This window comes from Hemiscyllium ocellatum, chromosome 10 (genome assembly GCF_020745735.1).
Source record: "Hemiscyllium ocellatum isolate sHemOce1 chromosome 10, sHemOce1.pat.X.cur, whole genome shotgun sequence".
In the NCBI taxonomy this organism is placed as follows: domain Eukaryota; kingdom Metazoa; phylum Chordata; class Chondrichthyes; order Orectolobiformes; family Hemiscylliidae; genus Hemiscyllium; species Hemiscyllium ocellatum.
Genome location: NC_083410.1, coordinates 99,526,799 through 99,548,673, shown reverse-complemented (window position 1 = coordinate 99,548,673; position 21,875 = coordinate 99,526,799). Strand labels below are relative to the sequence as shown.

General features: G+C 37.5%; 1 protein-coding gene across 1 annotated transcript in view; it reads right to left on the bottom strand.

The window, feature by feature from the left end:
* The window catches only part of xrn2 (5'-3' exoribonuclease 2), an 88,773-nt gene that overhangs the window by 49,945 nt on the left and 16,953 nt on the right, over window positions 1-21,875 (bottom strand). The window contains exons 7-15 of the mRNA XM_060831799.1: window positions 18,116-18,188; window positions 17,974-18,024; window positions 17,647-17,804; window positions 15,643-15,720; window positions 15,431-15,564; window positions 13,767-13,824; window positions 13,575-13,682; window positions 12,934-12,978; window positions 8,233-8,379 (exon numbers count right to left, since the gene is read on the bottom strand). Coding sequence (XP_060687782.1) covers window positions 8,233-8,379; window positions 12,934-12,978; window positions 13,575-13,682; window positions 13,767-13,824; window positions 15,431-15,564; window positions 15,643-15,720; window positions 17,647-17,804; window positions 17,974-18,024; window positions 18,116-18,188 — 852 coding nt within the window. The remainder of the gene's footprint in view (window positions 1-8,232; window positions 8,380-12,933; window positions 12,979-13,574; window positions 13,683-13,766; window positions 13,825-15,430; window positions 15,565-15,642; window positions 15,721-17,646; window positions 17,805-17,973; window positions 18,025-18,115; window positions 18,189-21,875) is intronic.

Below are 21,875 nucleotides of genomic sequence, written 5' to 3'. Positions count from 1 at the left end.
GCATTTTGTTTCTGGAGTAAAAAAAAATGAATGAAACACCAGGCCATGGACACCATTAATTTTCCCTCTTGTGTGTGCATGGCGACACAACAATCAGAAATACCCATATTGAAATAAACAGGCAACTTGCTGGATGGAGCTCAAGTGGTCGGGAAGGCAGAACATCAAACCCCAATGGGAAAAGTCTGAGCAGCCAGACAGGAGTAAAAAAAAGCTTCACTGTTTAAGGAAGTGGGCTCAGTGTGGGTTAAGAGGCGGGTGTCCATTGTTTAACACACCAGGATCCATATACAGGATTAGGCCACTAAAGACTGGGAGATTTACAAGGTTTTTAATGTAAACCTATAGCTTTGTATGAAGTATCAGTTTTCACTTTTCCCTTTTGGAACCTTAGAATAGAATATTGCATATTGCTTACTGTCACATGTGCTTAAGTACGCAAGGACAAAAATACAGGAGTACAGTGAAAGATTTTACAATGTTGCCTCTTGTGCCGCCAACTTAGGTATACCTACCTAGGTACAGATCTTAGATACAAAAGAAGAAGAAAAGTAATTGCATTATTTTACAGTACTTAAAGAATAGGTCAGAAATAAGACTTGAAAGGATTGGCATGTCAGATGAAAATAAAATCAAGTAAACATTACATTGCAGCAGCTCAGTGCAGGGGCTTCCACATGTGGTCTGACCACCTGTACCAGAGAGGCGGAGGTGGGTGCTGCAGATGCTGGAGGTTAGAGTCAAAAAGTCAAGAGTCAAAGTAAAATGTACTGTTCATTGAACTAAACAGGTGTCTCAAATGAATGCCAGAAGATTGAATTTTATAGTACAAGCAGCCTATGGGCAAGATATGGTGCTCAGATGAAATGCTAATTACTAGTATGAATAAAATTTTAAGCAAAGATTCTTTACCACGAACACCTATAAGTATAAACTATGAAATTTGGAAAGAAAATTCATTTGCTGCATAACTACCTGACTGCCCATCTTAAATCAGATGGCTATAAGAAATTTACTCTTTAGTTTATTACAGATAATCAATCATTAAATCTTCAAAGTGACAGGCATCCTTACTGGAAAGTGGGGAATTTTCTAATTTCAGACACACCATCTTCAACATTGAGTACTGCAAGGTCAGGTGGTGGACAGTGAAGCATAACACCTTTACTCAGAAATGAGATTGCCAGATTAATACGGAATGAAGTACAATTTGGTGAAACAAGCCTGCTTAAGTGGACTGGATTGAATCTTCCTAAATCCATCTCCTCTTGCAGCCTCAGAGAAGAAAAAAATTCCATTGGTCTGGAGTTGAATCAAAATCTTAGGAGTGAACCACCAACTCTCAAAGTATCAACTGAAGACTTCAAGTTGTACAAAATTATTTCACCAATCTCTGTTCTCACTCAAATGGAAAGAGTGCAGCAACAATTAAGCCCCATCATTCTATAAGCTGCTATAAGTGCATAAATCACCAATTAAACCACTATGTTCAAATTGTCAGACTTCAATTGCTTTCTTTGACAAAAATAACTCATATCAAGTTTCAATATTCAGAAAACACCACAATTTGTAGAAAACAAAACATTTTTTCAGAAGGGCAAAAAAAACTAATTACCATGCAATTTAATCTATACTCCTTTCGAACCTCAAACACACATTCATACACAAATACAACCAGAAAAAGAAACTTTACACAAATTCTAAGAACAGTAAAACAGACAGAAAAACAAACTCTACAATTCATGAGTCAAGTATGGGACGAGATGTCTTTCACAAAATTTTCACTGCTTTTAAAACAGTGACGGGACAATGTCACCTGCAGTGCAATGATAAATCTTTTGATTCAATAGCCAACTAGGTTGACCTGGGTATCGCCTTGTGCTAAAACTCTCTTCTTACAGCTTGTTCAAATATCACCTTTTTCAGTCAGCGAGAAGGAGTGAGAAATGATTCTTCACTGCAGGCTTCTGTTGTCTAAATACCCTGCCTTACAGGATCTGTGAAAACTGCAGCTTACAAAGCAAATCCATTGTCCATTACAAGGCAGTTTTTCTCTTTAACTCAACAGATTCCTGATAGAAACCCATCCATCCAGCAAATTATCAAATTCGCTGTGCTGAAAGTAACAAGCACTCAACATGTACCTCACACAATCCCACTTAACTGAAGTTGCAAAAAGAATTTTACGTTTTAAGTTATATAACTGTGCTCAACTTCCATTCTCTAGTGTATACTCCAAAACTAAAAACGCGGTTCCTGGACTTTTCTAACTTGAGAGGTTGAAAACAAAGTTTATTCTAACTCTGTGATGGGCCCGAACAGTGTCCCCAGCCGACCACTCTGATCCTGTGCGGACCAACTGGCAGAGGTATTCACTGACATCTTTAACCTCTTCCTCTTACAAACCAAAGTCCTCACCTGCTTCAAGAAGACCATCCTCCCCTTATCTAAGAAAGCACATGCAATGTGCCTTAATGTCTATCGCCCAGTTGCTCTGACCTCCACAATCACAAGTGCTTTGAGAGGCTGGTCATGACTGACATTAGCTCCAATCTTCCAGCCTGCCTCAATCCCCTATAATGTAGCAGGTACACAGCGGATGCTATATTCCAAGACCTGCACTTACCCGGAAACTTCTGGACAAAAAAGACAACTGTGTCGACTCCTGCTCATTAAATACACCTCCGCCTTCAACATCATCATCCCTTCCTGACTGATCTCAAAACTGTGACCTTGGCCTCAGCTCCACGCTCTGGAACTGGATCTTCAGTTTTCTGACCCATAGCTCGCAGTCAGTAAAGACAGGTAACTGCATCTCCTCCACAATAACACTTAACACTGAAGCCTCTACTGTATTCCTTCTACACCCACGACTATATTGCTAAATTCTTAATGATCATCATCTACAAGTTCGATGACAAAACCACCACAGGAGGACTGATGAGTCAAAAAACAGAAGGGAGATAGAGGACGTAGTGACATGATGCAATGAGAACAACCTCTCTCTCGATGTCAGCAAAACTAAAGAATTGATCACTGATTTCACAAAGAAAACTTTAGAACATGCTACCAACTACATCACTGGAACTGCAGTTGAGAGGGTGGAAAACATCAATGTCCTTGGAGAGATGATAATCCAACCACCTGTCCTGGATCTTGCATAGAGATGTGACAGTCATGAAGGCACAACAATGCTGCTTCTTCCTTAGATGAGTCAGGAAATTTGGCATGTTCATAAGGACCCTCACTAACTTCTACAGGTGCTCAACTGAAAGCATACTGTCCAGTTGGAAAACAATCTGGTATGGCAACTGCTTTGCCCAGGACCATAAGAAACCACAGCACAGACCTTCACAGAAGCCAACCCTTCCATTCGTAGACTCCATTTATATGCTGCGGAAAGGCTGCCAACAACATCAGAAAACCCAATGCATCCTGGTCATGCTCTCCTACATCTTCCATCACGAAGAATATACGCACTAGCATGAATATACGCACTAGTAGGTTCAGGAACAGCTTCTTCCCGGCCATTATTAGACTGATGAATGGACTCTCTAGCCTCAAATAATACTGACCTTGCTAATGTCGATCTTGCCTTGCGCACGTCCTGTGCAATGCAACCTGTATGCTTCTGTCAAAGTCTTTTTGACCTGGACATTTTTGTTTACTATCATCTGCCTAAATTTCTTGTAAACAAAGCTTTTCATTGTACTTCTGCACACATGACAATAAACCAATTAATCAAAACGTCAAATCTGCAAGACTACAATCAAGGCCAGTCTCCAATTACGCAACTAATTACCCAGACAGCATTATAAGCCTATTTCAGCAAGGTAAACAATACATTGCTATGGCGAGGATTAGAAAAGGACACAGCCCATCTTGTTTGCTTGATCTATTATAATGCACCACACCATTTTCATCTCTGCTATTTTACTGACGTTTACATCTATTTATTTAATGCATAATCAAAAAATTATTACTTAAATGTTTCAATTTATATGGATATTTGCAAATACAGGAACAATCATGAAATGGACCAAAAAACACATTACAAGTTTCAGACTGATCTAAAAATTAATACAATAATTATTACGATATTTTCTTCGTCAACCTCAAACCGTCCAATCTTGCGGTGCATGGCAATCTCAAACTTGTTTGTATTATATGCAAATGCAACATATTTCCCACAAGGCTAAAGAGTTAATGTTTTAAAATGTAAGGAGTGAAATGAAAAATAAATCAAACGTGCTGAGTTATCAGTCTTTTGAGGAACCATACAAAGGGCTTTACGATAGAAAGCATCTACTCATCTACGAACGACTGTTTCCAGAAAAATTCCAACAAAAATTCATACATTATTCATCTCTCTTCAGTGACATTCAAGAGTTTCTCCTCATTAAAGATGACATGCTAACACAGCTATAATATTCTTTAACCAGTCTTTTGTAAGCTGGAAAATATTACTCAATAGGTTGGCACTCAAAAATTTCAAAATTTCCTTCATTCTAACTTCTTTGCATTCTCAATTATTTTGCTGCTTTATACACAAGAACTCAATTTTCCATTATCGTTTTACCACTTACTGTTATTTTCTCCATACATTCAAATATATACAGACTGTACCAATTTGTATTTATATCGTGCTCTCAAGTAATACAACATTCCAAGGGACATGGAGTCATTCAGTCGAACAGCACAGAAACAGGCCCTTCAGTCCATGCCAGCCAAGTTTTCCAAACTAAACTAGTTCCATTTGCCTGTGTTTGGTCTGTATCACTCTAACCCTCTCCTATTCATTTACCTATCCAAATGTCTTTTAAATACTGTAACTTTTAAATATTATTACATCTACTACTTCCTCTGGCAATTCATTCCACATATGACCTACCTGCCGTATGAAAAAGTTGCCCCTCAGGTCCCTTTTAAATATTTTTCCTCTCACCTTAAAAATACCCCGTAATCTTGAAATAATCTACCATTGGGAAAAGACATTTGCTATTCACCTTATCTATGCCCCTCATGATTTCATAAACCTCTCTAAGGTTACCTCTCAACCGCCTATGCTCCAATGAAAAAAAGTCCCAGCCTATCCATATAACTCAAACCCTCCAGTCACAGCAACATCTTGGTAGATCTTCTCTGAGCCTTCTCCAATTTAATAATATCCTTCCTATAGCAGGGCGACCAGAACTGTACATCAAAAGTGGCCTCGTCAACATCTTGTACAACCTCAACTTGAATCCCAACTCCAAAACTCGATGACTTGAGCAGAGAAGGCAAGCATGCTAAACACTTTCTTAATCACTATGTACCTGAACTCCTGGGTGTCCCTGTTAGACAACACTACCCAAGAGAGAGTCACATAAGTTGATATTATAGAAAAAATGTGATGGCAAAAATGCTCTATGGACTACCTTAAAGAACAGAAATGAAATACAGCAGGAGAGTGGTTTAGGGAGGGAATTTCAAAGTTTATCATCTATTTTCATTCAAGACTATTAAACCACTTTTTATAATCTTTCCCCTGCTTTTCTCTGAAATATCAATTTCTCATAGCTACGTGAACAACCATTTCAGAATTTGAAAACTGCTAATTTTACTCTGATCAACTACACCTCCCATCTGACAGGAATTTATCGAGGCTGAGGCCAATTCGTCTCTAGGCTATTCTGGTATGTTGTCAAATCTTCAGCACCAGTAAACATACCATACTGTGCAACAGCTGACGATGTTCTGACAACTAATTCTAACGTTTTTAGTAATTTCATTAGCTTTACACAGTGAAAAGACAATATAGCAAACTCTAAGTTCTTAACATTCACAGCCAATTTCAACATTGCCACTTGTCTAATTTCCACATTGACAAAATATTTAACCACCATATATATTGAATGAAAAAATAGGTGAGAAGAAAGGAATACTTGAAGAATTATCCCTCTGTCTAGCCTTTTAAATTCTTCAACTGCAAAGCTCTTCACCCACAGCATTTTACTTTTTCCAAAATCAATCCAATCAAGTAATCTTGTGATTATATTAGCTCCAAGCAAGCAATTTCCCTTTAGGAGAAAAATGTATTTTTTCTTCCAGAAATAATCTTTAAACATCAGGAAACAGAAGAAAATCCAGATTTGACATTAAATGATCACGGAGGTTTTATTCAGAAACTGAAGGACTCCAGTGTACTTTTTGTCAGTTCTGAAGTCTATGCTCAACTCCATATTAAGCTTCAAATGCAAGATGCTCAAATCTGGATTCATAAATGGTTGACACCAGCATGTATAACTGTGTATCAACAATGCTACTGTATAAACAGAGTCAGGTTTTGTATAAAATACCACAAGCATATTTACTGCCACAAACAAAGAAACTAGAGTAATAACTGTGGTTAGCTACACAAAATAATTTATGCACAAAATAATCTTAACTGATATATGAACAGATGTAAAATGCAATGTCAAAGTTTACACATTTGCAAATCACAAAATTATTTTAAATACTGAACTATTGAACATCAACAAATAAATTAACAGCCGCCAAAGCATCTGGCCTACTTAAATAAGAAAAAGTTATTTTCAAATCTTCAAACTCATACAAAGACACAAAAAAGGAAACCGAATCTGTGAACTTCTATAACTGATGATTGTGGGCCAGGAGTGCACACCATCAGACTCACTATGTAAAACTTACACATTTTTTGCCTGAGATATCATAACTCTTAGACTAAAATCAATTACCAAATTGAAGAAACTAAGTTTTGTTTTAGCCTGCATCACAAAAGGAATATAACCACCAAGCATTGACACTGAGGGAATTTGAGCTGGACGTGATGAGCAATCTTCCACTTTGATGAATTACCTTGTTTAATGCCATCATCAAGAAAGCAGACAATCAACCCTCAAAAGCAAACAATGCAGCCAAAAGACTTGATAAATACGTGCAGTTCCAGCATACAGAACAAACTCTTTACAAAGTCACAGCCCTCTTAATCATGCTATGTATTGCAGAGTCATTGGTTCTGTGGCATCATCTACGCCACCGAGATCGCCACCATCACCGATGCCTCTGCTACATCAAGATCTACTGGTAGGACTGATTCACAAACATTGAAGTCTTAGAAATAGCTAACACAAGTATCAAAGACATCCTTCTGCATTGGGTGGATCAAATATACTGCCCACGTTTGGGTTGTACAAAGTGCTGAACATTGGCAAATGGAACAGTGGGACTCTGTGCAAATGTTTTAAGGACCCCCTGAAGAAGTGTGCTAAATCAACCATTACCAATGGGAACAGCATGCTACAGAACATGATTCCAAAAGACTCTATATCAGGCGGGTCATCGACATTGTTGAGACTGAGCAGAAAGACAGCATCAATGAGAAAAGGATAAGAATAGATCTAATTTCCCCCAGGAGTGGCAACACCTTCAACAGAAACCAGTATAGCAGAACCGACCAATCAGATAGGTCTGAATCGCCACTGTTGGCTCGCAACCAATGAAAACAGTATGCAGAAAAACCCCAAGAAAATTTCTAAAGAGAAGGTCTAATTAAAAGGGAAATAATCAGAACTTCTCATACTAAGACATGAAAAGAAATTTGCTGCTGTAAAGCTAGCACTTTAAACTAACAAAATTATTAAATGAAAATATGAGGAGTCAAGGATTCCTACTCTGCTCAGATCACTCTCCCCAAGCTTAGAATAACCTTGCCATCCAGATTTCCTTCAAACAACCCTGTAAAGCTTTTCGTTACATAAGATATGGAATGAAATGAATGTACAGCAATAAAGTGCAGCTGGAGGAAGTGGCCTTCAATAAGAATGCTAGATTAAGGGCAATGTTCAACATTTTTTTTAAAATTGCAGACACACTTAAAATTTGAGATCAGCAAACAATTATAGCCTATTCAATGGGTGTTCAAAAGGATGCTTCCAGAAATTTGTAAAGGAACTTTGTGTCTAAAATCTAAATGCTGTTGATGAGGTACATTCTCGTATAAAATATAGCACACGTTTGATTTTTGGAAACAAAAACAAAAACATTTCCACCACATTATAATTAAACGTGAAGCAGCATTGTAAACTATACAAGAACTGCAACATCTTAGAACATGATTTTAAAAGTCACCTTTCGATTTAGCTGTTTTAACATCATTTGTTAATAAAGAAACATATATTTATATCTAGTCATAAACATATCTTTGGCACCTAAAGCCGACCACTGTCTCACCTTATTTTGTTGATCTCTACCTTGTACTCTCATTTCATAAGCAGTTTGCCTTGCATTCTGGAGGGGTTGTGGTTTACTTCCACCACTTCGTTGGCCCAAAGGTTGTGGGGCAAGTTGCCCACCAAGAACAAAAGATGCTGCTTCTGTCTAATGAAAGAATAAAAAAAAAGACATATTTAAAAATAGTTAAAAAGTGAAAAGACGCTAATTAATGCAATGAACTACCAGTCAAGAAGAGTCTCAAGATACTCCAATAGGAAATAACAGAAGGGAAAACGAAACACTATTTGCATAACAAATAAAAAAAATGGAAAATGTAAGTTTCATTTGAAAAAAAAAATCCAATCAGGCACAGTTGTTATGGGTATTCCTGTGGGACATGATTTTCATAGAGACTGGACAAATCAAATGGACAAATAAAACTCCACAGTAGTTTCCTAGGTCTCATTGAGAAACCAATTAGGAATTCGGTGATTTTAGATTTAGTGTTCCGCAATGAGGCAAGTCTACTTATAAATCCCGTAACAAAAGAATCTCTGGAAAAAGATGATCATAGTATAATTCAATTTCATCTTAAGTTTGAAAGCAACATGCTCCAACTCCAAAAGCAGACCCCTAAACTTAAACAAAACCAATTATGTTGATATAAACAGGAGAACTGGCCAACATTAATTGGGCAAGTAAACTAGAAGATACAGCAGTAAACAAACAGTTGGCATACTTAAAGAAACAATTTGAAATGCTTAACAAAAATGCATGCCATTAAAAAACAAATCCAGTGTGATATATCCAAATTATGGCTTACAAGGGAAATTAAACATTGAATTACATGTTTAAAATAGGCTTAAAATGTCACAAAGAACTGTGGCACTGGGATACTTTAACAAACAGCAAATGTTCAAGGTTGTGTAAAGATTTGTAGCTTGGGTGCCAGTTGTGGGTATATTCACTGAGCTGAGAAGTTGATTTGGAAATGTTTCATCCCTGCCTACGTGACATCTTCAGTGCTTTGGAGCCTTCTGTGAAGCGCTGCTGTACAATACAGACAAAGTACACCTAGACAGGGGACGAAACGTCTGTAAATCAACTTTCCAGCTCAGCAAGCATAACGACAACCACAACAAACAGCAAAGATGGCCAAAATTTTTTTTAAATCATAAGGAACATAGCACCTTCTTTTGCATGATAAAGATATATATTTTAAGACAGTTTGAAAGGTGTTACAAAGTTTCAACACGTTCTCCAAAATCATCATTTTACAGATACTTCCTTTCAGAGAAATTTCACTCCCGTTCAACACTTAGTGAGTAAAAACTAACCGCTCCCAGTTTCTTTTCCTTGAACTGTAGAGACAATTTTATGATTCTTTTCTGAATCCAATGTCATGAACCTCTCATAGTTCTGATGGCCTAAACTTTCTCAATTCTAACAACTTAAAGACTTCTATATAAGATCTCCCAACTTGGAAGGAGAAAGTGAGGACTGCAGATGCTGGAGATCAGAGCTGAAAATGTGTTGCTGGAAAAGCACAGCAGGTCACGCAGCATCCAAGGATGAGAATCGACCTTTCGGGCATGAGCCCTTCTTCAGGAATTCCTAAAGGGCTCATGCCCGAAACGTCGATTCTCCTGCTCCTTGTATGCTGCCTGACCTGCTGTGCTTTTACAGCAACACATTTTCAGTTCCCAACTTGGAAGTTGCACAAACTCACAACAGTTTAGCTCAGGCAAATCATTCTTCTAAACTAACATTTGATTCTCTTGCTAGAAGAAATCTTTCTCCTTTTTGAAATGTAACATTGGTTCTCCTGAGCAGAGATCCTGAAAGTTCTGTTCTGAAGACAAAGATAAACTAATAGCATTGTGGTCTGTTGTGGATGCTGTAATAAAAGCATTCCATATGTAAACAGCAAAAGGCTTTGCCCAGCCAGTTGAATGCAGTGACATACTTTGTATTGATACATGTAGATTACTGATCCAAAATACTTTCTTACCAGTTTAAAAAAAACTTCACACAAATGAACCACATCCATCTGCCCCTATTTTAAAAGGCAACTTCCAAAATGTATCTTTTAGCACAATGTATGTGAGAAAGGAAAGAAACATTGGTCTTTCAGGGGCAGAGGTGGGAGAGATTATCACAGGAATCATGAAAATGGGTGAGGAGTTGAACAAATCTGCTGATTGTTTTCATAGCTGAGTATACAAACTGCATATCAAGCAGATAGGAGAATTGAGTGTGTAATAAGCATGAGAAAAGTTTTGAAAGATCTAAGCAGTTAAAAACCAACAACTCTGCATGATTTAATGCCATACATACTATGGGTCTAAAGTAGATAGTAGATGCATGAAAAAGATTTTTCATGACTGCCTGGATTTTATAGTGGCCTCAACAGACTGTACATTAGCCTATATAATATCATCATTGGTGGTGGTGTTGGGATGGAGTGAGGGGGAGGGTGCAGTCAGAGAACAGGGAAAACAGGAACTCACATTTAGCCTGACTTGAACCATCAGGAGGATATTATTCAGGAATGCTTAATAATACATTCAAAGAAATAGGATAATCAGAAAGAAAAATAGTCTTTAACCAATAAAAAGAGGAATAAAGGGGAGTCAGTAAACTTAATAAACTGAGACTTCCAAAAGGTATTTCAAAAGGTGTCACACAAAACATGAGTAACCAGGATAATAGCTCCTGAGTGGAGATAATAATTAGCATGGAAGAGAGAACAGTTAACAGAAAGGGAGTTAAGAGCAAGGACGAATAGTGCATTTTCAACCTGGTGACAAATAGTAGATTCTAAAAGGATTAATGCTGGGGCAACAGCAATTTGAAAAGAGAACGAATATAATCTATGCGGATTTTCTGACAATAGAAACCTAGATTGGAATGCAAACAATGAGAATGATAGAGGCGACAAAGGCAATATAAACAGGTTAAATGCATGAGCCACAAGGTAGTAAATGTTAGTATAATGGGGGTTAATTCAGTGAACCATTTATGGTTCCGAAGAGGATTGACATGCACTGAGACATTATTTCTGTTGGCTTGGAAAGATAAACCATGGTAGCAAAATCTTGGATTAATGAGACAATCATTTTAGGATTTAGACTGAAATAAACTATTCCACACGGAAGGGTAAAAAATGAGGTCTGCAGATGCTGGAGATCACAGTTGAAAATGTGTTGCTGGTTAAAGCACAGCAGGTTAGGCAGCATCCAAGGAATAGGATGAAGGGCTTATGCCCGAAACGTCGAATTTCCTATTCCTTGGATGCTGCCTAACCTGCTGTGCTTTAACCAGCAACACATTTTCAACTATTCCACACAGAAGTCAAGAACCTTTAGTTGGGCACCCACATGATTGAATTCTCTACTGTTCAGCAAACTGAAACTTAAAATTTAATTGGTTTTTAAAGGGAATTAAAGGATATGGGAAACATATCGAAAAGTGACATTGAAGACAATCAATCAGTTACAATAGAGTTAAGTGGGACATAAGGCTCGAGAGGGATGGCATGGTCTATACCCACTTATTGTTTGTAGTAGACAGACCAAACCAACACAGAATAATAAACCTTCAGGAGGCAAATTTTGTTCCAGAGCCTCCATTTCAACTGTAACCCAAACAAAATGAAATGAACATTTATGGGAAGTTTCTAGACATTATAGATTAACACAACAAATCTACATACAACATTACTTCAGTAAAACTTAGTACAAAATTTTAAAAGTGTATTTATGCAAACTCAATTTAGCTTTTTACAAAAGCAAATGTTCTGATATTTTCTAATACATTAACTTTGCCTTTCATATTATCAGGATACAAAAAATTTCAGTTTGAAACAAGCACATTATAAAGTTTGGTTAGCGATCCTCAGCCTACCTGGAAGTGCCAGCTCACCTGTTGACTGGCTCCTACCTTTTATTCCCCTTCCTCTTCTGAAAAAAATAGCCAATGAATGAGCCAATTGTTGTTTTCCCATGATTTTGAGATTAAAATGAATAATAATACTGGGAGGAGGCCATTTCCGAGGTTAATTGATGCTTAGCTTATTTTTTTTAATGGGAAAGTATTTATGAAACACTTTCAATTTATGAAACAATAGAAACTTGGGACCTCTAAGCCAGTCAACTGCAACTTCACTTCCAAATTCCACCTCAGAAATCATTACACTTCCATTTTTATATGAGTCCCAACATATCTCTTGAACTGTACATTATCTTTAAGAAAACTGAAACAAATCAAGCATCAAAAGTAAAAGCAGAAACAGAGCAAATAACAAATCCATATTACATATGTGGATCTATACCTTCTAATCTGTGCATTTTCTTTTCCAGACCAATTGAAACACATTCAATAAAAAAATTTGATTGGTCTGGATCAAACTTACAAAAAGGCAGAAATGGACAATGGCTCGACATTAGCAAGTGCAGGTAGGGCAACATTAAGTGTCACTCTCAGTTTCCCTCATCTGAAATGAAACATCTGCTGAAAGAAATTCTATCAATTCAATTGAATGGCACAGAAGTCAAACAAGTTGATGGGTGTTTGCTCAGATAAGTAAAAAAAAATTATTTCACCCGCAGTTAGATAGATTTGAATGAAAGTTTGTCCTCACATTAAAATGAATAAAATATTGGAAATTCCTACAACTGTGAAGATTAATCTCTATAACAGAATTAGGGAATGACTTACTTTCATCCTTTTGTTTTTTTCCTTTTGCCTTTTTCTAAATGACACCTGCGAAAGAAGTAGATGCCAATTGTCTTACTTGCATGTTTAAAAGATCAATTAAAAGCAGCTATTTACTGTAGCTTTATGGAATACTATCCCATAGGGGCTCATTCACACTCTGTCTATAGCAATACTGTGGAACATTTCCTCAAGTTTGACACCACAATGTAACTGAAACACAAATACAGGCCAGAATCCAGGTGGAGAACAAAGAGGAGCAAGACTCCCTTGAGATAGCAGTCTCAACTAAACTTGGGAGTTAGTTCAGTCTTGACAACCTTTTACATTCCACAACTTCAGCAACGTGAAACTTGGCTGATTGCAAACTTGCACTGTAAAAACAATGTTAACCACCCCCTTCCCCCATTATACAACTTAGCTGTTTCATACAGCCTTCAACAAGTTTAAGTATGCTTTTAGTTTTGAATGGTAACTAATGGAAAATGGATATTTACTTGTCAACTTTTATGACAAAATGACAATACCTGAATAACTTACCTGAGTAATTAATAATAAGTAACTTCATCTTTAACTACAAACACAGTGTTAAGTATCATTTCTTGAACATATGCCTGCAGGCTGCAAAACCAGAGAGAGCTTACATCATCATCTCTTCTCTTCTTAAAGATGTTATCTTCAGCTTCTCCAACTGCAGCCATAATCATCTGCACTCGTTCTAAGTTGACAAAACCATTCTCCGTAAGATAACCCTAAAGAAAACAAAAGCATTGTAGTTTATTAGATTTTTTTTGCAGTTAAATACACAAGTTGGCAAGGCGATTCATGTCACTTACCCCTGTCTTGTGTACTACGTTCTTGTAAATGCCAACCAGTCGATCAATTGCACCCTCCCTGAGAAAAACACAGCACACAAGTCAGCTTCAAGAATGAAATGACACGGTCAAACGTTTTGTCATCAGTTCTGTTCATATGGAACTACTGTATTTTATGAGAGGTTGCAATACACAAATCACACATTTTGTAAAACAATGCAGCCCACAAAACACTGAACTGCACGCAGTGCATGGAAATACAGTATAACAAATGTTCATCCCACTCAAAAGTTTAGTTGCAGAACTATTTTTTAACAAAAAAAAACTTGCCATGATTTATCCAATATCCACAAGCAACGACTTTCACAAAGGTAAATTTGAAACACCTTAAATTTACTCCCATTACTTCATGCTGATAGCACAAAAGAGTTTTTTTCAAAGTTATGCACTGCCCTGTACAATTCCCACTCTAATAATTGACTGTGGCAGAGTTAAAACTATTCAGTGAACATATTCCAAACCCAGTGGGTTCGCTGCTGTAATCCTTTTACATCGCTACATCATGAGGGGAGAGGATTACATGTCACGAACAGAAAGGATTCTGTTATTTAGTTAATGACAATACTAAGAGCCTTACAAGTTTACCAACAAGCTCTTGAAAACCAAAAACAAAATGCAAGGGAGAGCTGACAGACTTAAAAAATTACTGTGTTTTAGAGCAATTCTTTTGGGCCAGGAGAAGCAAAAGCACCTTCAGCCTCCTACCTATTAATACTGCTTCTTATCTTTAATGGGATCAGCTGCCCAATAATGAAACCCACTCAAATCCCTGGGCTTCAGAGCTTCTACCATTCACATAGTTCACAAATATCAGGGATTGAAATTTTTTTCTCCATGTCTCAAGTCTGAACAAAACTTATAAATGGTAAAAACCAAAAGAACTCAGATGCTGTAAATCACAAACAAAAACAGAAGTTGCTTGCAAAGCTCAGCAGGTCTGGCAGCATCCGAGGAGAAATCAAAGTTAATTTTTCAAGTCTGATGAACCTTCCTCAGAATTGACATAATCTATATGTAGTTTATTCAGATAAATGCACTTGAAGTCCAGTAATATGCTATTTTGGAAGTGTGCAAGCATTATTTATTAACATTTCTGAACAAGTTTGCAGCTTAGAATCTTGAAAATGCAGAGCAATTGTGAGAATGCACTGAAGTCAACTAAAACCCAGTTATCAGAAGGCAGCATGATTGCACTGCAAGCCTGAGTCTCTGTTGCTTGAAAACGTCTAGCTTCCAGCACAAAGATGCTCCCTATACAGCTGGCAGGAAATAAGCCAACACTGACCTTGTTTTCACCATTGAATAACAAGAACTCTTGTAAACTTCAACTGCTTTTCATGAAGGTATCAAATAAATTCAGCTTCACCAATCTGCTCTGCATCTCTTTTAGGTTAACTTTCTAGAAGTTATTAGAATTTACTTAACAAAAGCATTTTAAACTGGAAAAAATCAAGGTAGCCATATTTATTTTCTTAAAAAATAAACAATGAAATTCAACACTGATGAAGTGAAAAGCTGAGATTTCCAGAAAAGGTATTGATGATCTAAACAATATATCTTCAAGTATTCCAAAGTGTACAGAAAAATGTCAAACAACATTGAAATAATTTAGTGAATTAGCGTACCTAATTTCCAGCGATGGTAGATGAGGGAGGAAATCATTTCCCACAAAAAAACACATAAAAACCCAGTCATCAACGCTCCTCTCAAAATCGAACTTGAAGGGGAGGCTTGCCATAGTTAATTCTCTTTCCAAGTACTGGTTAAAATGCAAAAAAAAAAGTTTTTATCATGCCAAACAAACATTTTAACAGTAAATATTTTGAGATCAACCCACCTCACGCAATACAGTTAGTCGAATAAATATGAATTCCACTTCTGAGCCAATTGGAGGATTACTTCCTAATTGATCAAACTAAAGGAAAAAAGGAAGAAAATCATCATAATTTTGACTGTGAAAAACCCGCCAATCTTAATACCAACAACTTTTTAGAAGAAAAAACAAAGAATACACTTACGGTTATTTCATTTATACCCAACAGAATATCTCCATTGTGTAGCAGCAAAGTACAGGGCTCCCCAATATATGAACATTTGGCTATAAGCACCCATGCTTATGAATGTGATCCTTTACTGGGATTTAATTTTAAAGATCTGACAAATATTTCATGTACTTACAAGCAGTTACTTTATATTGTCCTGCATTGCATCACACTTACATATGGAGTCAAAACACAGAACCCATTCGTAACCTGGTGAACTGCCTGTACATGTGACCACACCACGATTTTTCTGATCTCCATGACCTGGTATTGTTTTCAGCTGCTCAGCACCCAAGCTCTGGAACATCTTTCTTAACATCTCGAACTCATTTAAAACTTTTCTTAAAGCCTACCACTTTGAACAAGCTTTTGGACATCTATCCTAATCTTTCCTTATGAACACAGTAAGCATACCAAGTTTATTTGAGGGCACTTCAATGTCATTATTTATTGCTGACACAATTTGTCAGAGGTTTTCATAATGGATTCATCAGGACAATTTGCACGATGATCAACTCAAGGGGAAAACAAAGTTTATACAACATGAAATTACAGTAATAAATGGATGGAATGTTTAACCTAATTAGTACAGTGTTGCCATGGCAGAGTTTACTTGCCCATGAATTAGCTCATATCTCTCTGATTAGCATAAACCGTGGTTTTGTTTGATTTGGTATTCTTGCAAATTGTAGATGTGTACAAGTCAAAAAGCTTTGACAAAATGCACTTTTTTTCAGTAATCCCCCAGTTCGGAATTACCAAATAGCTATCTGGTTGCTTTGCATCTTTGCACTGAATGACACACACAGTAAACAAGGTAAGCAATCTGCCACAGAATCGCTATTTTTGGAGTAATGGTAACAGGGCAATGTTACTGTAACGGTATGAACCTATTTGGAAAGCTGCATTGTGTGGCACAAAAAACTTAGCCTTACAGGCTATAACAGAACTGGCGCATTCCCATTAGCACAGTAGCAGCAAATGTAAAATCCGAATCTAGCATTACTTTTCCTTAAATGCCACTCTTAAAAGACAGTAATGAACCATTCTTAAGGGAATAAATAATAGTGATCTGCAGTGTGCTCAAAGCAAATTTTACTAGCATTCAATTTACAAAAAAAAATCAGTGTTGAGTCAGCATTTGCTGCAGGAGAACAGTAAACAAAAATGTGAGGAGTGTGAAATGATGGTGAGAAAGCATTAGCAATTTGAGTGTTTAAATCTGGCAATGTTGCAATGAAGACGGTTGAAGTGATGTGCTTCAAAATATGGGTTGCTGCTGACCAATAGGCTGCAGGGATTCAGGTTTAATAACTCTAAGCTGAAAAACCTTTGCTCGTCAAGTGTTTCTCTGTTGTAAAGTGGGCTTTTTGGGAAGAGGTGTAGGAAAGCTAAGGAGTTAGACCATGCAGAGTAAACAAAACACATATTTTTGCTCTTGCAAGTTAAAGATAAACTTTTATTTGATGTCCACATTCGTGAGCTGAGCATGAAGTGCCATAAAAATGAGCGTCAAGTTAAATGTTGGAAATCTATGGTTGAAATCAATGGAGACACTGCTGCTAATCAATTTGCACTATGAATTAAAACACTGTTTAAATGGTTTTGTTTCTCAAGCAATGCTTCAATATCTATGGGATAAAGAGTCAGGTGTTTTCACCCTCATAGTGCCAAATAATACAAGTCAAATCCCTCCCCATTTGACAAGAAAAAAAGAAATCTCATTTTATTTTCAGCAGTGATATTAATATTGATGAAAGTAGTTAACAGCAACATTTTACAGGCTTTTATTACAGTACCTCTCCTTGCTTTTCCTTCGGCAAACCCTGACATTCTTTGATTTCATGGCCAACTTGATTACAAAGAGCACATGGCTTAGGCTGGTTGGGCTTGAACTCTTCCCTGATTATAGTGAAGTTTGGTTCATGAGTTGCCAATCCCAACATGATAAGATCAGCTGTTGAAAAGAAATAGGTTTAATAGCAGAAGAGTCGGCATTTATATGCCACATAATTGCAGTCAAGATTCTGAAACAAAAGCAATCTTTAACAAGTTACAAGATACTGAAAGCTAATTTCCCCAAGAGCTACACGGCTCATAGTATGCACTATAAGACAAATTCTCACCGTCAGCTCCACATAAACAATGATGGGTGTTTGGATCGTGGTTTGGCTGAGCTGCAAAGTAAAAATGAACATTAAAAAAAATTACTGTCAACTGACCCCTCAGCACCCCAATCCATCTTCCAATCAAATATAGCACACATACCTCGTTGCCTTCTTATGTAATCCATGATCTTGTGTTCACCCTCACCAGGAACGCTTGCATCTGACAAAATAACCTAGTGAATTTTTAAAAAGCAAATTTATTATGTTATTGTGATCAAAACTAATTTCCATATTGATGGCATTATAAATATCACCACTTCAAAGAGTGTTCTCCACTTAATAAACGCAAATTCTTCACCTATAATTCGCTATCTAGCCTGAATTGGCCCAAGTCAAAGATCTAACAGCACTAAAGACAAAAGAGAATTCTTTTCAGCAGAGTGTCATGAGTCTTTGGAACTCTGTTCCAAGAAGCAGAAGCTGAAAAATGTTTTAAAAAGCAGAGGTAAATGGCTTCTTATTAACAAAACAGATTTTTTTTTCAAGGGTAAGCAGAAATATGGTGTAATCAGGTCAATCATGATCTTATTAAATGGTGAGCAGTTTTGAGATGCTCCTGTTCTTAATTTGGATATATTTAATATGGTGATAATATGCAAATTGACTAGAAGAAAAATGCAGACTGTAGCTAAATAAAAGCAGACTGGCCGGGGGTGCATATAAGTGGAAAATGAAAACTATCCAGAGAATTAAGTGAAGGAAAGTTACGCAGTTGGGGAGGGCAACACAGAATGGAATAAATGAAAGGATGGGCATCTTGAGAAGTGTAAAATGAAGGTTTTTGAGCGTATGCACTCAGACCACTGAAGATAACCATTCATGTAGACGAAGGTATTAAGGAGTCATATACAATATCTTAATTTATTTACAGACACAAAGTATAAGAATATGAAGTTATGCTAGAATGTATAGACCTCTAGCTTTATGCTCACTATATAACATGAAAGATGCGATTTCATTTGACAGAGTCCAAAGGAGATTGACAAAGACATTCCCAGGGATAGAGAATTTTAAATAAAAAAAATTGAAAATACTGCAGTTTTTTTTCTTGGAATAGAGAAGGCTGAACGAAGATTTAATTAAGACTGAGGCAGCTATGCAGGTGATTCGGAGGGGACTATTCCTAACACCAGAAAGGTCAATAATTGGGATCATAGAAGTCAAGTAATTGGTAAAGAAATTAGGGAGTACCTTTTCTGCTTCTGCCTCCTTTTGTAACCACTTGTTGCTGGGTTGGGATCAGAAATTTGATCTGTGATCAATGTTCCTGTCACCCAGGGAATTAAGTTAAATTACGACACCAAAAATATTTCTCCAATTTATGCATCAATTATCTGCAATTTTATGATTTTTAAAAATAACCCTTTATAATCCCTTGACTTGGTCATTTATCAAACCAAGTTTTGAAAGTAAAATGGCCTTCATTGATCTTGCAATGCTTCTAGAATTTTATAGTCTACTTAAATAAACTTACAGGAGCCAAATAGTTTGCTTTAAGCGGTTAGTTTTCCAAAGTTCTTAGGAACTTGAAAGATTGCTAACTTGCTGAATGCAGGAAGAGTCTGCTCCAGTGTTGACAGAAGTTCCCTGCACTCCACAGCTTTTCATAAATTAGGTTCTTACTCTACAATTGCAGCTTCCTAAAATCTAATTAGGTGCTGGGTCAAAAACTTAGCTTCTATTGAGCTGAAACAATATCTTGGGTAAAGCAGTTCAGTGCTCATGGCAGTTAATTTTGGGATAAATAGTCAGTTCCTAACCTTGCTCTCCAACTCACATTTGTACTCTGCATACGCACAGTACTTGAAAATGCATTTGGTGGGGAGTAATGGAATTCAAATCCAACTCGCATTGCTACATTAGTTGAATTGCATATTCCTCTTTTCTATAAGAAAATCACCTTTGCTTTAAGTTCCCTTCTTAGCTTCCTGCCCTACCTGCAACCTCCCACAGTCTAGCAGCCTCCCGATTTCTGAACTCTTTGCTCATCCCCTCACCATTCCATTGTGGCTGGTTGTGCGTTTAGGTACCTAGGACTAAAGTTTAGACCACCCCCCATTCTCCTCTGGATCTTAACATCACCACCTACCAGAAGAAGTGATAGAGATGGGTACAATTACAATGTTTAAAAGACATTAGGACAGTTACATGAAATGGAAAGGTCGACAGAGACACTGATCAAATGCAGGCAAATGGGACTAGTGAAATTTGGGATACCTGGCCAGCATGGTCGAGTTAGACTGAAGAGTCTGTTGCCGTGCTGTATGACTCTGACTTCCCAATCAGTTTGGGACACAAGGTGCACCACCATCCCTACCCAGTGAAAATAATACAACCTCATGCTACACTTTCCAGAATAACACTCTCAAGTTCTCTCCAAATCCGATACCTAAAATGGATAGCACAGTTTATTTTTACCATTTAGTTTTAAACAATGATCCCAGTTCTAGAATCTCTCACAAGAGGAAACATCCACTCCACATTCATCTTGTCATGGCCCCCCAGGATCTTACACCTTTCAATTAACTTGTTTCTTACTCTTCTAAACTTCAGTGGACACACGCCTAGTCTGTCCATCCTTTCCTAACTCAGCCTGCCCATTCCAGTTACTGGGCCAGTAAGAATTCTGGACTGTTTCCAATGCATTGACATCCTTCCTTAAATAAAGAGACCACATCTGTGCAAATACTCCAAATGTGATCTCATCAATGCTCTTTAGAGCTGAAATACAGGGAATTTGAGCAAGGAAATCAACATGTACTGCTACAATTGTATAGAAGTTTGGTGGGATCTCATCTGGATTACTGTTAGGAGTGCTAGTCTGCTTTAGATTACTTACAGTGTGGAAACAGGCCCTTCGGCCCAACAAGTCCACACCGACCCGCCGAAGCGCAACCCACCCATACCCCTACATATAACCCTTACCTAACACTACGGGCAATTTAGCACGGCCAATTCACCTGACCCGCACATCTTTGGACTGTGGGAGGAAACCGGAGCACCCGGAGAAAACCCACGCAGACACGGGGAGAATGTGCAAACTCCACACAGTCAGTCGCCTGAGGTGAGAATTGAACCCAGGTCCCTGGCGCTGTGAGGCAGCAGTGCTAACCACTGTGCCACCGTGCCGCCCCTAACTTCTTACTTAAGGAGGGTCAGACTTGCCACAGAGGGAGTGCAATGGAGGTTCACCAGATTATTCCCTGGGACGGTGGAATGATTTTAAGAGGAGAGTTTGAGGAAACTGAGCCTCTACTCTCTAATGCTTTGAAAAATGAGAGTAATCTCAAGGATTTCTTTTTAAAACAGGCCACAACAGGTTTTTTGATCTAGTTAGGATGCTTCCTCCAGCTGATAACTGTCAAACCTGGAAACAATCTCAGGACTAGAATCGACCTATTTAAAACTGAGATGATGAGGAATTTTTCATTGAGTGGAGTATCTTTGGAATGTTCTACCCTAGAAGGCTGTTAGAGCTCAGAATGCAGATTCAAGGTAGGAATTGACGACTGATGACTATAATATTAAAGGGGTCTGGAGATAATGTGAGAATATGACATTGAGATGATCAGCCATGGGCTAGATTGGGCAAGCAAATCAGGCTTGATTAGTTGAATAGCCTATGCCCCCAACTTTTGCATCCAATTCCATTCACATAAATAGCTTTCCTAATTATTTTCTGTACCTGTCTTTGGCAATTCATGCTCCCTTCATCCATAACTCACTAATGAGTATGAATTGTCCACCTAAGAAATTCTGTGTTACTGTTCATGAGTTCAGTGGCCCCTTGTCACAAAGTCGGCGTGTGTAAAAAAAATAAAATCGTAAAATGGGGGAAGCATTGTGACGCCCCTTTAAAA